The following is an 18,751-nucleotide window of genomic DNA, read 5'->3' as shown; positions in this document are numbered from 1 at the left end:
AGGGATACATTTCTAAAACCATGTTAGGCATAAAAAAAACCCTAAAAGAATGACAACTACAGTGTATACAATAAACTTTCTTTTAAAGTTTAAGAACATACCAAAGGAAGTTATATACTATTTTGGATACAAACAAAGGTCGAAAATGTATAACAAGAACGCAAACATGAAGGATCCACAACAATATCTAAACAGTAATTTGAGGAAGGAGGGAAGGGAATGGAATCTGGCAAGAGCAGAAAGGGAGCTTCAGTTTTATCTTTAACATTTTCTTCCTAAAAAAAAAGAACCCAAAATTTCTGAAGCAAACATGGCAAAATGTTAACATCTATTAAATCACTTTGGAGGAACCATGAGAAACTATGGACTCTGAGAAACAAACCGAGGGTTCTAGAGGGGAGGGGAGTGGGGGATGGGTTAGTCTGGTGATGGGTATTAAAGAGGGCATGTTCTGCATGGAGCACTGGGTGTTATACACAAACAATGAATCATGGAGCACTGCATCAAAAACTAATGATGTAATGTATGGTGATTAACAAAATAAAATAAAATTTACAAAAAATCAGGTTGGAGGTTACCTTACATTATTCCCTAATATTTTTATTTATATTTGAACATATTGATAATAAAAATAATAACTAACAGAATGCATGTAACTGGCAAACTCTAATTGTAAAGTTTCCACCCATGGATTTTATTACGCCTTCTAGTTAATTAAAAAAAAAAAAAGAATTTCAAAACATTAACAAACCACCAATTGTGCTGGTGTTTCTTATGGATGGCCCTATTTTATGAGATTTAGGGAGCGGTTTGGCACAAAGGCTGTAAAGAATGCATTTTCATTATTTTAGAAAGAATTTTAATGGTCTATGGTACATCAGTGTTAATGAGAGCCATGTAGATAAATCCCTAAGCAGTCCTTTTTAGGGCTGGATTTTTTGCTCAGCCAAAAATACAGAAGCGTTCTCTTGCCTTCCTGGATAATTCTGCTGTGCAAGAATATTGTATGTTTTCTGGTGCTTCAAATGAAACAATATGAAACAGTATGGAACATTTATTTAGGGTGTTTTGCTTTGCAGACTTTTTCAGCAGAACAACAAGGCAACTAATCATTCCTTTGAATCTATGTAATGAATTACACTTGGAATGTGTTATTGATTGGTAGAACAAACAGCACCATGACCCAAATTTTCAGTCTTATATCATTGAGATGTGGCTGGTATGCTCTGAGTTTGGCAATTCTCTGTTCATTGTGTAAATTAACTGGGACAATGACCTCTGACTATAGAATTGCAGCTTTGCAGTTAAACATGCCATCGACCTTTTTATGTCCTATGTATAGTATGTCATGTGTAAAATGGTCACAAAATTAATTGTGTCAGATGTTGTCTACATTCTAACTGAAAAACAATTTTCATTGTCTGGAGCATGAATGTTTATAGTAAATATATTTTAAGTACCTCAGTTTCGATCTATTTAGCATTGCTGAGATTATTAAACATGAAAATTATTCATACATTCTGTATTATTTATTGACCACTCCCCATGTACTGTTGGATCTTAGTGATAAAGTGATGACCAAGGCAATGCCACTGTCGTCAAATTGTTAATAATCTAATGAGTAATAGAGTCAAGAAAATAGGTCATTATAATACAGTGAGATAAGTGTTATATGTGGGATAAGCAAAGGGTATTAAAGAAGCACACTACAGAGAAATCCAGCCCTAGGAAGACCAAGGAAGGCTCCCTGGTGGTAGTGTCTATGCTGATCCTTCATTTGGAGACTGGAGGAAGAATAGTCCAAGCAGAGGAATCAACACAAAGAAAACCCCAGAGATAAGACAAGGAAAAGCATACTTTAGGCCAGATGTTCAGATGTTTCTTTGGTATTAAGAACCTTCACTACCTTGTGGTTATATCTCTTTGAAATTCCTAGCACAGGTCATCCTGAGGATAACCACTGGACACCGACCATTTGAAAGTCGTAAGTGTGATCCTCAGCCCAATGCCCACGCTCCACCTAAAGCCAATTACATCAGAATTTTGAGTGTCTGGTCCCAGACATTGAAATTTTTAAAAAAATCTCTCAAGAAGATGTGAATATTCAGTCAGGTTGCAAATCACTAATTTACAAGATAAATCCTGAGAAGTGTGTTGATTGATCAAATGCATAGGCAGATAAGAAAGGCATAAATGCTGTGCAAGGGAATTGCCAGAATGAGCTGGCTATAAAGAAATGACCTTGGGGATCACATCCACTGGCTATGAAGCTCAGTGCAAAACACTAAGAAGTGTGACTCATATTCTAGAGCTGACTCTTGACATATTCGAGAAATAGCACTTCATACTTTTTTCAGTTCAATTATTTGTCCATTCCAAAACACTTAGCTAATCCTAACTATATGTCAGTATGCTAAGGGCTATGGATACATATATGAGTAAGACATTGATGTCTTATCATCCCCAAACTCCCAGTTTAGTGAAGAGACAATTTCTAAGTAATCACAATCATGTGAAAGGACTATACAGAGCTGGGTACACATTGCCCAGGGGGCAGTGGCATCAAACAAAATGGTAGAGAATAGCTGAATTTTGAAGGATGAACAGGAATTAGCAATTCACTGAGTCAGAAAGATTTTTAGTATACTTGGAGCAGTTTGTGAGAAGTATGGCACCCAAAATGAGGCTTGAAAACTGGGTTAGCTACTGAAGGTCCAGGGACCTCTCCCTCCTTGTTGCCAACTAGGCACAACCCAGACTCTGACATTCTCTATGTAGCTGGAAAGCTTTGTTTTACAAGTTTCCATAGGGTTGAAAAGGCCTTCACTTCATATCGTGGTCACTGGAATAAGACCAGTGGTAGAAATTAGGAGTTCAAAGTTCTGAGAGTGGCTCAGAGACAGGTGAAGATATAGAGTCTGTTGAGGTTCTTGAGGATCAGCTTAAGGCCGGCTATAATACTAAAGGTGTGTGTCACTAGGGTAGCCAACCTCTAAGATGACCTCCAATGATCTCTGCTTCCTGGTATTCACACCCTTACAAAATTCTCTTCCTTGAGGTGGGTTGAACTTCTTGACCCTCTCTTAAAGAAGAGGATAGGGGAGAAGTCCCATTTCTGATAATAAGTTATTTAAAAAAACCTGTACTTTCCCTCTCACCTGCTTTCTTTCTCCCCCTCCCCCTTCTTTCTGTCTCATTGCTCATCCTGGGTGAAACCAACTGCAATATTTTCAGGCAGGCCCTTGTGGTAAGGAGTGAGGCCTGCCAACAGCCATGCTGAGTAAGCTTAGAAGCAGATCCCTCCCCAGTCAGTCCTTCAGATGTGACTATATCCATGGCTGACAACTTGGCAGCAACTTCTTGAGACAGCTTGAATCAGAGACACTCGGTTAAGCTGTGTCCAGATTCTTGACCCACAAAACTAGGAGATAATAGATGTTTGTGGTTTTAAGCAGCAGTGTTTTAGGATAATTTGTCATGCAGCAATACATAATACAGTCACCATTCACTCACAGTTTCTACAGATTCCATATCCTGTATGAAGACCTCACAGGTTGACTCCAGAGAGCTATTGTTATTAACAATCATGGTTTCCCTTGAGAAATAAGGTTTCTTTCAGGCTTGAAATATGGGAAAATGTGGATGAAAAACTAAGGGATGCAAAATCTGTTCTGATGCTATAAGCTTAAGAGGCCAGATGGTGAAGATTATGGTTTGGGGTAATATTCAGACCATGGTCCTACAGCTCTTGTCCATCTGAGAATGACTCTCTACTTCCTTTCTTTTCCCATCACCCACACCCCACCCGAATATAATGTTCAAAGCATGTAACGTTCAAAGCTGAGCAAGCGCTCAGGATAGCATCTTGGAGTCTAACTGCAGATCTGCTATCAAGCATAAGCCTTTGTCCATAGGCTACCCTCATTTCATTTCTTTCTCTTTTACCATAATACTGAAGTTTAGAATGATTTGGACTTTGTGTGTGTTTATACAGCCTTTCTGACATACCTTTCCTTTTATTTTTACATGACGTAACTTTTTTTCTTCAAATGTTCATGAGAAAATGCCTTTCATGGTGAACTAAAAACTTACCCAGTCTTATTCTGGCATAAAAACCAATTTGAAAGGCCAAAGTCTACAATGAAAACCATTAGCTAAGTAAAAACATGTCAATCTTTGACACAATTCATTTGTTTAATTAAACATTTGTTAAAGAACAGTAAAAAATATATAGTACAACAATATTTTAGAATCCATCTAAATACATAGTTTATTATGTGTTCAGAACCTAATCCATTTCTTCTCATCTTCATAACACAGGAGAAGAAAACCTCCTGGCAATTTTACGACGAAGATGGTGGAAGTATATGATCCTGGGACTCATCGACCTGGAAGCAAATTACCTGGTGGTCAAGGCCTACCAGTACACGACTCTGACCAGTATCCAGGTACTGGTGGCTCTTCTGTCCTTCTCAACCTCCTCGGTGTCCAGATGTAATTTACTTTCAGTATAGTCACCTGGGAATCTAAATAGTCCTCTATAGGTTTTGCAACAAGAGGGAAATTGGGTGTTTAAAAATTAACTTGAGCTTTATTTCTATGTCTTATTAATTTTTCTTAATTCAGTTGTAATTAGATGTCTTTTTCCTCTTTGTCCTTAATGGACCATAACTATTGACAATGTAGGAAAATACTTTCTAGCTATGAATACTACCAACTAATCTTATGTCAGTAAAAGAGTTAATAGGCATAAAAACAGAGCTATTTTAAACACAACTGATAACATTTTAGAACATGTTAATGGACTTTGATTAAGTAATCAGTGCTTAATAATCTTTTCTTTTAGCTTTCTTTAATGAGGAGGTTTTGCAACCTGAAAGGACAGAATTTTTCCTAAAAGAACAAGATACAAATTCCTAAATAGTGTTATTCATGAGGATAGCCACTCTGTCCTCTCTTCCTCCCTCTCTTTTTCTTTCACGAACATGCATGTGTATACACACACACACACACACACACACACACACACAATTGCAAGTTTAAACTTAGGTTTTCACAACTTTCACCAGACACCACTTACTTTCTTCATTACACCATAAATAATACATTTGACCATTTTGTTTCATACTCATTTCCCTTTTTATGGCAATGTTATGAATTTGATAGTCATTCCAAAGCTCTGGGATGAAACAAAATATTATTCACATATATTATATCTTACTTAGACTAGATGCCACAAAAACATTCCTGCCATTCAAATAATTTGCTTAGAAACAACAATAACAAAAATGCAGAATCAAGCAAGCAAACCAACCCCCTAAACATATTTAAATTACATATATTGAATGCAAAGTTGTTTAAGCTGGAATGAGAAGGGGCTACAGGTTTTTCCTGCATGCCCAAGGAGAGACAGAAAGGATGGTTGTCTACCTACACCCATTGAAGAAAAGTCCAGAGCCCTATTCTAATTGGACCGCAATGACAGCAGGGGAATGCTGTGAGATAATTGTCTTAAACTTGGACTCCCCAGCCCAATACGGGATGAGATTTCTGATTGGTTTAGACTCATGTTTTTCAGTAGGAGTACTACTGGCATTTTGGGTGGGATAATTTTTCATGATTTGGGTCCCTTTCCTACATTATCGGTCATTTAATATTCTTAGCTCCTGTCCACTAAATGCTAATAGTGTCTTTTTCAGCTTTGCAACAACTAAAAGTGTCCCTGTGGATTTCCAGATGCCCTCTGGCAGGGAGGTACCATGTCTGCTTGAGGGTTCCTGGCTCACCAGTCAGCACTCACTCGTGGAGTCAGGGTGGGATCAATCCCACCAGGCACATGTCACCCACTGCAGGAGAGGAGAGGTGGATGGATGCTGGAAAATCAGCTGAGTGCCTCCACACTCAAATTCACTCCCACTCAGTTCAACAAGCCCCGCAACAGAAACCGATACCTCCATGGCACTTTATTTGTTAGCTCTGTCTACACAGTCTGTCTTACCTAAGAATGATGTTTCAATATTCCCACCTATACCACCCGACTGTGAGTGCTTTCACAGCAAGAGTAATTTCTTGTTCACCCTCGAATCTCTAGTACCTACAAGAAAACCCAGCACATGCCAGGTACTCAATAAATGTTTAAAGAAGTTAATTCAATTGCATTGATTTCCACTATTTGGGGGCACAGAAATTCCCAGCAGTTCTCTACCTAAATGTAGAGGCCTCCAGAATGTCTTTACAGATATGGTGGGAGGAGGAAGAGACAAATGTTAGCTTTGTGGCAGAACTGAGCCCATTAGCCCAGAGCCAAAAACTATAAATGAGCCTGGGGAGAATGAGGAAGAGACTTCCCTCTCTGAAAATACAGTTGACTTTTTTGGGTTTTTTTTTTTTTCCCTTAGGCATTGAAAAGTCACAACCAATTGTTGGTTTCTTAAAGTTCTATGGAGTTTTGAAAAATTTCTTTTCAATTTTCTTTTCTCTTTTCTTTTCTTTTTTTTTGAACAGTGGCAATTTATTCTTAACAAATGGTCCCCTGGTCTTCAGGTGTTTAGTTCAACCCACGTCATACCCCACCATCCTGATCCATCCTACTACCTCTCTCAAATTAGCTGTTCAATGCCTATTATAATGTTCCATTCTATGAAAAAGTTTATTTTAATTCTTTAGTGAGAAAGAAAAATAATAATTCTACTGGAATATCAGTTGGTCTTCACTGTAATTTACTGAGCAAGGAATAGTGGAAAGTAAAAAAGCAAGTTGAATCTAACAATTTTAGAATTACTTTGCCACCTACAACAAATAAACCTATTAAATAAAAATAAATGGTCCGAACAGAAGGCATTTGCTCTGGGACCCATGTCTGTACTGCTGTTTAGTAATTTAACTTTGTTTACTCATTGCAAATCAGTAGAACTAACAAGTGCCAATAATTTTTCCTTATTTCTATAAATATTAATTCAGCTTATAATATGTGCTTAGCTTTTACTCATATTAATCAATAAAGAAAATATATTAATTAAGCCTCTGAGAAATGAGCTAGTTATTGCAGGTGACATGAAGAGAAATGAATAAGCCTTGCCCTCCAGAAACATATGAATTGATAAAGAGCATAAGAGGCAAAAATCTATTGATAGCAATGCCAAGTATGGCAAGAGAACAGATGCCTAAGTGCTACAGTTTCCAAAGGAGACAGAGATAATATTTCCAAAGACAAGACAGTATCCATTCATATGAGTCTATAAGATTAGATAAAATGTAGAGAGGATAAAATGTGGGTATAGCCTTGCACATGGGATGAAGAGCATGACAGAAGCGTGGGGGCAGGAAACCCAATGAATATGATTGGAGAGCAATTATTCCAATTTGATTCATCCAGTCACTTAAAAAATGATTACTGAAAAATTCTAACTTCAGCACATTTTGTTAAGTGGTGAACAAAGTTGCAAGCATAAATAGATACAAGCTGTATTCTCATGGAGCTTCTAGTCAAACAGGGAAAGCAGCATTTGGTCAAATAATCAAATGATTGGATGTGTAGTTATAATGAGGGATAAATGTTGGCCACAGCAACTTCTTTCAAGACACATCTCTAAAGGCAAGGGAAACAACAGCAAAAATAAACTTTTGGGACTTTATCAAGGTAAAATGCTTCTGCACAGCAAAGGAAACGGTCAACAAAACTAAGAGGCAATGGGAGAGGAATGGGTGAAAATATTTGCATATGACATTACAAATAAAGGACTGGTATCCAAGAGCTATAAAGAACTTATCAAACTCAATACCCAAAAAATAATAATCCAGTCAAGAAATGGACAGAGACACTTCTCCAAAGAAGACATACAAATGGCTAACAGACACATGAAAAAATGTTCAACATCACTAGCCATCAGGGAAATGCAAATCAAAACCACAATGAGATACCTCCTTACACCAGTGAGAATGACAAAAATTAACAAGACAGGAAACAACAAATGTTGGCAAGGATGTGGAGAAAGGGGAACCCTCTTACACTGTTGGTGGGAATGCAAGCTGGTACAGCCAGTCAGGAAAACAGTGTGGAGGTTCCTCAAGAAGTTAAAAATAGAGCTACCCTATGACCCAGCAATTGCACTACTAGGTGTTTACCCCAAAGATACAGATGTAGTGAAAAGAAGGGGCACATGCACCCTAATGTTCATAACAGCAGTGTCCGCAATAGCCAAACCATGGAAAGAGCTGAGATGTCCTTCAACAGATGAATGGATAAAGAAGATGTGGTTCATATATACAAAGGAATATTACTCAGCCATCAGAAAGGATGAATACCTACCATTTGCATCGAAATAGATGGAACTGGAGGGGATTATGCTAAGTGAAGTAAGTCAAGCAGAGAAAGACAATTATCATATGGTTTCACTCATATGTGGAACATAAGGAATAGTGCAGAGGACCACAGGGGAAGGGAGGGAAAACTGAATGGGAAGAAATCAGAGAGGGAGACAAACCATGAGAGACTCTGGACTCTAGGAAACAAACCGAGGGTTACAGAAGGGGGGGGGGTGGGTTGAGGTAACCAGGTGACGGGTATTAAGGAGGGCACATGTGATGAGCCCTGGGTGTTATATGCAATTAATGAATCGCTGAACACTACATCAGAAACTAATCATGTACTATATGTTGGCTAACTGAACATAATAATAAAAAATAAATAAAAAATAAAAATTAAAAAATAAAAGATAAATAAATAAATAAATAAATAGGAGGAGTGGAAGGAGATCCAAGCAAAGAAGGCAATACGTTCAAGGCCCTGAATGAGAAGGGCTGTGGCAAGGATGAGGTTGTAGACAAATCATGTGATGGGGCATAGAGAATGAAGAGTGGCACAAGATGACCTGGAGGAGGCAGGGGCCAGACACTATAAGTCTCAATGGCCAGGTCAAGGGTTTGAGTCTTAAGGCTAAGTGCCATAGGAAGCCAAATTTGAGTTTTAAAGAAAACTCAGGCCTTGGTGTAGAGAACAGATTGAAGCAGTGGATTCTCCTAAAGGAATCGAGAAAGAGAGCTGAAGAGTTAAGTTGGGGCCATATTGTAGGAGGAAGATGTCAGTAGGAAGAGTGTGACTTAATTTTATTGGTAAAAGAGAGCCATGAAAGTTTCTGAGGAAAGAAATGGTAGGATGTGACCCAGTAACCCTTTTTCAAAGCACTTCTGTTTTCACAAGACAGTCTTCATTAATAGTTGGCACAGCACCAAATACTTTTGTTTCTTGATTCTTTTAAAAACAGAGACGTAAAGCAAAAAGACACGAAGAGCCTCTCAGATGCTTTCTCTTCCTGCCCTTTGTGTTCATTCACCAAACTTAGGGTTTAATGTCACAAACAACTGATACGTGAAACTTGAGAGGAACATGTTTTTTCTTTTTTTTTTTGAAGTATGTATTTTTGAAATGATTATAGACTCACAGGGAATTGCAAAAATATGTAGAGTTCTTTGCATCATTTACACAACTTTCCCCAATGGTGACATTTTATGTGACTTTAGTGTAATGTCAAAACCAGGGTATTGATCTTGGTACAATACTGTTAACTAGAATACAGACCTTTTTCAGTTTTCAACCCTTTTTCTTTCACTCGTGTGTGTGTGTGTGTGTAGTTCTGTGCAATTAGATCGCACGTGTAAATTTGTGTAAACACTATCACAATCAGAATACAGAACTGTCCCATTACCACAGAGGAATCCCCTTGTGCTACCACTGTGAAGTTGCACCCATCCCACCACCGGTCCCTGTCGTCTGGTAACCATTAACCTGTTCTCCAGCTATGTGATTTTGTCAGCAGGAGGATGCCATATAAAATGGAATCATGCAGTATTTAACCTTTGGAGATTGTTTTTTTTTTTTTTCCATTAAGCATAATGTCTTTAAGTGCATCCAGATTGTTGCATATATCAATACTTTATTCCTTTTTATTACAGTGTAGTATTACACGGTATAGATGTACCAGAGTGTGTTTAACCATTCACCTGTTGAGAGACATTTGGGTTGTTTCCACTTTGGACTTTTACAACTAAAGGTGCTATGAACATCTGTGCGCAAGTGTTTGTGTTAACATAAGATTTCATTTCTCTGGGATAAATGCTCAAAAGTGCATCATCGGGGTCATATGGAAATTCCTGTTTGGTTTTAGAAACTGGCAAGCAGTTTTCAGAGCGGTAGCACCATTTTACATTCCCACCAGCAATGTATGGGAGGCCCAGTTGCTCCCCATCCTCACCAGCACTTGGTGTTACCATTATCTTATATTTTAGCCATTCCAAAAGGTACATAGTGATATTTCATTGTGGTTTTATTGTGCAAGTCCTTCAGGGTTAATAATGTTGAACATCTTTTGGAAAAAAATGTTTTAACTGCCTTCGTAGTTGGAAGCTAAAGAAAGTTAACAATGGCAAAAGAGATAACAGATTAGGAAAAAGATGATGGAGTAGAGACATAGAAGTGAAGAAACCCAGCTGTTTCCTTTATTAGAAAAGAAGAGATTTATAAGGATTTGTAGGGATTGTATTCTAAAGACACATTTGTGAGTTTGTATCTCTTGACTTGTAGAGAATGAATAGATTGTGCCTGTGACTTTGAGACAGATTAGCAATGACATTTGGATAAATTCTAAAAGCTCTGCTATTTTTATAACTGTGCTATATGAACCATTTCAGTAGAAATATCAGCTTTACAACTTCTCGCCTAAAGATTATTCATCGTTTTTCAGCCATGTAGTACTAAAATGCAAACAGATGAAACTAGTGCTTCTGTGAAATCAGAAGAAAGCGGGTCTCTTCAAACGTGGTATTTGGTAACTAAAATTAACTCACATTGGAAACGATTTGCAGTACTCTTGCTGATAAAGATGCTGAGGGGTCTGTACCTCTAACACATCTCCTCCTCACATAGTGCCTACTTCAGAGCATTTTCCATTCTTCAAGCAGTTTCCATCAGGAGCAAAGAACAAGAAAGAAATCCCTCTGGCCCTGGTTATTTTCTTTCTGTCCTGCCCGTCTGACTCAGGCGTGTTAGGACAGATTAAAACAGGATGCAAGCCAGCCTCCCCAATGTGCAGTGTGATATCCAACCCTGAGACTAATTCTACAAGGCATACACACACAACACATACATGTAACATATGAAACGTGCCAAGACATACACATGTGACAGTTTGTCTTATTGCTTTACATAACTCTCAGGCCTTCCTGGGTCTTCTCTTTGTCAATTTTCAGTAGGTTATGAGTTAAGTTGTATCAGATACAGAGAAAGGCTAGGTAGTTTATACATTGTTATGTCTAAAATTTAAGCCATATGAATAGACTTGCCCTTCAGATGTTTTTATTAATTTAAAAATGCCTATGCTGTGGGTAGAGGCTGGGGATACGACTACTGATCAGACCCCAGCCCTGCTAGGGGGCAGTGGGCAGCTATGTTATTGGTTAGGATACAATACAGTTGTGTGATGAAGAAAGGTTGCATTAGTAGTATCTTTCCTGGAGACAGGAGAGAGGTACCTCTCATCCCCAAGAGTCATGTACCCGTCGTCCCGTAGTCAAGAAGTCATGATACATGAGAGAAAGTCACTAAACTTCTTATTTGTGGCCAACTTGTATTTCCACCACGTGGATGAGCCCAGAGACAAAGCCCGCCTATGCACATTAGAAGCAGGTCCATGGGCTTGAGTTTATGATGATGGGCTCAGCTTTTAAGACTGTATCTCCTTCTTACCCATGCTGCTTTACCTGCCCCTGGTGCAAGACTGTGGCAGTTTATGACTATTCCAGAGATATTTTAAATACATTTAAAAGCGAAGCTTTAAAAGCAGACAAAGTTCTTACCCTTAAAGGGAATACGATATTCTGAATGTCTTTCAGATTTCTTAGATCTGGATTTTTTATTTTCACGATTGTAGAAATCACTCAAATATGTAGCAGTTCAAATCTAAATTTTGATTGGGCACTACAGGTTTCCTGTCAGCATTTTATCCTGGGAAGAATATAGACTCTTGCTCATCACCAGAGAAGCACACTAAATCTACCTTCAACCTCTCCTTAGTTCCATTACTATGCCCATCCCTAAGCCTGTCCTTTTTTTTTTTTTTTAAGATTTTATTTTATTTATTTGAGAGAGAGAGAGAACACGAGCAGGGGAGAAGGGCAAAAGGAGAGGGACAGACTCCCCGCTGAGCAGGGAGCCTGATGCGGGACTCGATCCCAGGACCCTGGGATCGTGACCTGAGCTGAAGGCAGACGCTTAACTGACTGAGCCACCCAGGCGCCCCTCTAAACCTGTCTTTAAATGTGTTCTGTAGAACTGCCTTCTAGAGAAGAAAGCTTTCACATTCTACTTCCATTGACTTGGAGCCTGGGTGGTCACCCAGATGCCGTAGGTAAAGCCACTGGAAAGCAAGAGAAGCACCTCTTTCACTCCCTTCCACTGTGCTCTGTAACAGCCATGCTTGCAGGACCGGAAAGCATGCACTGGATCCTGTCTTGACTCTATTTATTTCTTTATCTTCACTTTTCTTATGGTCACTGTCATTTTCTACTTTTTATGATAGTTGGGTTTTTTTTACATATTTCCTCCCCCCTGCATTCTGTAAGGACCTTGAAGGTGGGACCTGTGTACCTGGCATACAGTAAGCACTGAATAAATTTCTGGCGTTTGAATAAATGCAGAAATAATTCATCTTTGTTTCCTTCACAAGATCATGTATATATAGATGCCAAAAAAATGTATGAAATATTTGAATACATAAGTTAATGCCTGAAAAGATGAATTTCTAAAGGGGAGTTATGTTTGGGGTAGGACAACACAGTGACCTTTAGTAGTTTTATCATCAGTAAGTTCATTTATTCATACAGGACTCAGATATGAAACTCTAAATACCTTTGGAGTATTCTACTATGCTCTGGGGATGTAGAGATGATGAAAAAACTGTCCCAGCTCTCAAGAAGCTCAAGTGTTATAGGCATTGTCTCAATACAGATTCACTCATGCTGTACTTAGATGTTCAAAGCATCTACACCTTCTTTATAATCCTATAATTTGTCTAATCTTTCTAGTGAAACTTCCCCTCAAATACCCAAAAGCTGGCTAAATAGCAGTAGATGGAGGGGAAAAGTCTGATTTCATATAAAGATTACTAATGTCTTCCAGTTAAACATTTTCTTTGGATAGTTGAGTTGCTTTTGGACAAGTGCTCAGCCTCTCAGAAGTCCCTTCATCCATACTCACTTCTGAGATGGCATGTGGGTGGGTCTGTAGTGTGGCCTTGGGCCTGTGTTGGTCCTTTGGCTGCTCTCCACTGTAGGACAGTGGCTTGGAGCCTGGGTGGCCACCTCCCATTGTTGGGTGTTGGGTGTGCACTTGCTGGATTGGATATGGAGCTCCTCCTCAATTCTGTGCCTGGCATTCTGCTGGCCTCTGCTGTTCACTCTGCCCCCCAGCGGTCTCCCTCTCCTTGCTGACTGGCCCTCTGATCCTTGCTGATGCTGTGGCCTCCAGGTATCTGGCTGTGAATGTGTTTGGTCTCCAGCCTTGGGGGCCCCTCCCAGATGGAACCCCTCGCCCCACCCCAGGTAAGCCAGCCTGCACCCCTTTGCAGAGCACTCAGACGTCTGGCAAAACAGGAGCCCCAGGAAAGACTTCTGGGGGAACTAGAGTGCTTTCTGCTAATGACACTTCACCTCTCATCGTTCTCTGATGTGGCCTCTTCAGGTTGGTGTGGCTGTCCCAGAAGGGAACCAATGCTTTGCTTTCAATTTCCTCTCTATCTAGCATTCTTTCTCCCCCTGAGACTTCAATCCAGACAGGGCACCACTGGGCACCTGTGAGTCAACACTCACTTCTCCGATGTTAATTTTCTTTTCTCTTCCCACAGTCCATGGTGGGAGAGACAAGAACTCCCCCTGCCCCCGGCCCCCGCTCTTCCTCTCTATCATGGACTTCCTTGTCTCACATCCTCTTTCTGGGACACCAGACCTCCCAGTTGGGTCCTAAAGTAGAAAAGAGCAACCTTCCACATTCTGGAAGAAACCCTGATGTAGTTGGTAATATCAATTCTTTATATGTTGGAGGGAGAATTAGAGAATTTAGAATCCCTTCTCTGTCATTGAACCTGACTCTAGACCTCTCTTTGCTAAAGATGTCAGGAGGGGCACCTGGGTGACTCAGTCATTAAGTGTCTGCCTTCGGCTCAGGTCCTGATCCCGGGGTCCTGGGATCGAGCCCCACCTTGGGCTTCGTGCTCAGCGGAAGTCTGCTTCTCCTTCTCCCACTCCCCCTGCTTGTGTTCCCTCTCTCACTGTCTCTCTCTCCATCAAATAAATAAATAAAACCTTAAAAAAAAATCTCAGGAAAGTCAGCTTGGTGTTTGAAAGCTGATGAATGACCTCTCTGTTCTATAAAGGACCCGCTCTCTTTCTCTTCGTGGCTCAGTTTAACAGGTAGAAGGCTGTATGGGGCATGATTGATGGTGGAAAATTAAATTTCCAGAAAACTTTGTCCTACTTTTCTGGAAGACAGATGTATAGACAAATCACAGTGCAGCGTGAATAGTAGTAAAATGGAGCTATGCACAAATGCTAGGGGATTACAGAGAGAAGGGACTAGATCCACCGGTGGCAGAGAGGACTCTCCAGAGGAGACATTTTCTTGGGGTCTATAAACCTAGACTTTACTGACAGTATGCATCCCACAGTAAAACAGGGCCACTTGGTTCCCTGGTGATTGTCAGCTCCAATGGCTCATGTAGACAGCTTATAAATAAGTGAGATGCCCTTATCTGTTTGTTCTCTGAGCATCTGTTTTCCCACTTCTAGGAATTTAAAAACCTGCCTGCTGGTGTGGTCCTGTGTATGCACACGTAACCTTGCATGCAGTGGTCCTTTTCTCCCCACAGCCCCAGCGACAATAATGCAACAAACAATAACAACAATAATTGTCTTGTTCTGATCCTGCCACCACCTCCAACCCCTTCCTCAGTGAAGTTCCTCTGTCCTTCCTGCAGACAGAATTTCACTCGTCTTCCAACATTCTCAGACTTGTCTGAGATCCATGTGACAGTGTCCTAGGCCAAGCTAGGACATCCACTGCTTTAGCCATGCCTCCAGCGTGTGGTAGATGCTCCAAAAATATCAGTCCTTTTACTCACATATTTTCCACTTTGTGTATTCTTTCCATTGATCCAATTTAAGAAAAAAATTAAAAAGATACACGTTACCTAAACCAGTCCGTCCTTTCACGGCCTCTCACTCTTGGACAGCAAATTGAAGAAAAGCAATGAAAAATTGTACAGTTGCATGCAAACCATTCTAGGTGAAAGACCTTGCTTGAGACACAAGGAGAAGGTTAGGAAACCCACATTCCAATTAGATTTGCCACTGATTGATTACTGTGTTACATCACGTAAGACCTTTTGCCAGTCAATAGAGGTGAGATCTCATAAAGATTAATGAGATTGCTTCTAGGTACAAGCAAAATTCTTCTAGCCCACTCTGGGAGTGAAACTATCAAGGGAATTTGTACAAGCAAATATGGTAATATCCTACTTGGGATCATGTTTTCACAGTAGCAGGGGCTAAACAAACCTTAAAGCCACGGAATGCTGTTGCTTGCCATATAAAATCAAGTAAATTTTTCTCCTGTGGTACAGATGCACCACCTTTTTGCAATGAACATGTTCCTGAAATAGTACTTCCAAATAAATTTTTATAGATGATTTATATTTTTAACCTGGGAAATGTACAGGGTATTTCCTGTAAATTGAGAAATCATTTTGTATGATGAACAGTAACTATATCTGTTTCTACAGGTATTCTTTCCATACACTGAGTTTGTGAAAAGGGAAACACTCTTATAGTCCAATATTACCCCTCACACAAAGATTCATATTTTCAAAGTTAGCAGCCAAAATGCCTGTTATAGTTGCTGGATAAGAGTGAACAGGGTAGAGAGGAAGACACAGGAGGCCCAGCCTTGGATATCCCAAAGGCGTCTATATGCTCACACAGATTAATCCGTTAACCACTGACTGCCTTACACCTCCCAAACGTGTATGCTCTCTACGAAATAGAATCGGTGGGCTTATGGGCAAATGGACACTTTTAATCAATGTTTTCATTCATTCAAGTAAGGAATTGCAAACAGATTTGGTGAGCACCTCTAAATGTGTGTGTGTGTGTGTGTGTGTGTGTGTGTGTGTGTATAAAAGAGGAAAAGACAGGGAGACAGAGAAAACAAGACCGAAACAGAAAGCATAGTATTGAAAACAAGTCTTCTAATGTCCAAGTAAATAAAATTTCAAAACTCAAAGTCTTCTTTACTTTGGAAACTTATGACTTAGAAGCCTTAATAGAAACTAATTAAAATTTTAAAAGTCAGAATGTTCCAGTATGATTCAGTAATTCCTCTACTGGGCATTTACCCAAAGAAAACAAAAACACTATTTTGAAGAGATATATGCACCACTCTGTTCACTGCAGCATTATTTACAATAGCCACAATGTTGAAGCAATGTAGGTGTCCATCAATAGGTGAATGGATAAAGAAGATGTGATACACACACACACACGCACACACATACACACACATACACACACGCACATACATATATACAGTGGAATATTACTTGGCCATAAAAAAGTGAGATCTTGCCATTTGCGACATGTATGGATCTCAAGGGTATTATGCTAAGTGAAATAAGTCATAGGAAGACAAATACCATATACTTTCACTTATATGTGGAATATAAAACACAAAACAAATGAATAAAAACAGAAACAGAATCATAAATACGGAACAAACAGGTGGTTGCCAGAGGTGAGAAGGTTGGGTGATGGCGAAATAGGTGAAGGGGATTAAGAGATACAAAATTCCAATTATAAAATAAATAAGTCACAGGATGAAAAATAAGAAATGGCGATATAGTCAATAATATTGTAATAATGTGTGGTGACAGATGGTGACGACACTTATTGTGGTAAGCGTAGCTTTATGTATAGAATTGTTGACTCACTGTGTTATATACACTTGAAACTAATATAAGGATGTTTATCAGCTATACTTCAGTTAGACAAAAAAGAGTGTACCAATTAGCCATGCTTTAAAATCCTGCCAATTAAGGTATGCTCGTTGCCTAAACATGTTCATTTGGCCTTTAAGTGATTTTCATAGATATGAAATCTTTTGATAGAAATTTCGAGTTGTGTTTTTACTTCAAGTCATCCTCCCAGCCTTTCTTCAAGCAAAATTCTTTAAATAACATCATTGGTAATTTCTCATAGTTTTCTCCAGGTAATTACTTCCTTGGTTTCTTGAAACATCACTGATTATTAATAAAATGAAAGAAAGAGTAAGAGATTTTATGTGTTGGTTTCAAGATTAGAGGATTTTTTTTTAAACCAGTGATCTAGTTTGGGCTCATTTTAAAGACAATCCTATATGCTATAAAGGATTTAGTTAGGGGATACAATATGAAAAGATAATGGACTTGAAAAGAGCTAGTTTGTAACAAATAGCTTCTCTAATTAGGCAGTGTAACATAAGAATTAAGAGCAGGCAGACGCCAAATGGTTTCATTAGAAACATCTTTCTATGTAAGAATTCTCTTTCTTTTCAAATAAAAATGTCCTTGAGGTAATAACAATATTTTACTATGTAAGATGTAAACAAAGTGGTTTAGTAAACATAACCAAATTTATACTTCCAAATTATTATTATTCCTCAAAGTGCTTTATATTATACACTTATTTAAATGTGCCTACCATTGTTCAACATATTGTAGAATTTCTTTGACATCTTCAGAGCCAATTTTAAGTCATGCAGATTTCTTTATAATTTATCCTTCCTTTGGATCCCAAAAGTGTTACCTAGCTTAATCCAGTATTTGTGTTCTTTCCAAAAAATAAAACCTACTCTTGAAGAATGAGCAATTGCTTCCATTAAGGATATTCCAGTGAGTGCTCTGAAAGTGATTTCAGAAAGTTCAAAATGTTTTTGAGCAATGAGAGCTTCATTAAAATACAGCCATGACCTTCCAGCGTGACTACCTTGAATGACAACCATGTCCAGATTGAACAAATTCCAGTGTGTTAAAGAAGATTAGACATGTAAACACCTGCACACCCTGTTCAATAAGTGGCAGCTTTCTTTCCCTTAAAAAAAAAAAACTCATTATTTTCAAGGCACACCTTTCATTATGTATAAACATAGCTGGTGTAGTAGGCAGAACAATGGCCCTCCAAAGAAGTCAAAGTTCTAATCCCGGCAATATGTTACTTTACTAGACAAAGGGACTCTCAGATGTGATTCAATTAATGAAACTGAAATGAGATTATCCTAGCTTCTTTGAGTGACCTCAATATAATCACAAAGGTCCTTTGAAAAGAGGAGCCAGAATCAGAGGGTGAGACGGTGTGGCAATGGAAGCGGAGGTCAGAAAGTCAGAGATACCTGAGGATGCTACCCTCCTGGCTTTGAAGACAGAGAAAGGAGCCACAAACTGAGGAATGCAGGTCACCCTAGAAGCTGAGAAAGGCAAGGAAAAAGATTCTTCCCGAGAGCCCACAGGACGTACACAGCTCTGTGAACACCTTCATTTTAGGACTTCTGACCTCCAGAACTGTAAGATAATGAATTTATATTGTATGAAGCCACTAAGTTTGTGGTCATTTGTTACAGCAGCAACAGAAAACGAATACATTTGAAGACAATATTTAATTCTGCCCCCCCACACCC

The 18,751-nt window shown here is 39.1% G+C and overlaps 1 protein-coding gene across 1 annotated transcript in view; it reads left to right on the top strand.

Moving 5' to 3' along the window:
• The window catches only part of SLC35F1 (solute carrier family 35 member F1), a 383,792-nt gene that overhangs the window by 308,870 nt on the left and 56,171 nt on the right, over positions 1–18,751 (top strand). Inside the window, exon 3 of the mRNA XM_028117096.2 lies at positions 4,321–4,448. Within this exon, the coding sequence (XP_027972897.1) occupies positions 4,321–4,448 (128 nt within the window). The remainder of the gene's footprint in view (positions 1–4,320; positions 4,449–18,751) is intronic.

The sequence above is a fragment of the Eumetopias jubatus genome, unplaced genomic scaffold (assembly GCF_037043125.1).
Source record: "Eumetopias jubatus isolate StellerSeaLion01/CBP00866 unplaced genomic scaffold, mEumJub1_p1.0 scaffold_6, whole genome shotgun sequence".
Taxonomy (NCBI): Eukaryota; Metazoa; Chordata; class Mammalia; order Carnivora; family Otariidae; genus Eumetopias; species Eumetopias jubatus.
This window is presented reverse-complemented; position numbering and strand designations above follow the sequence as displayed.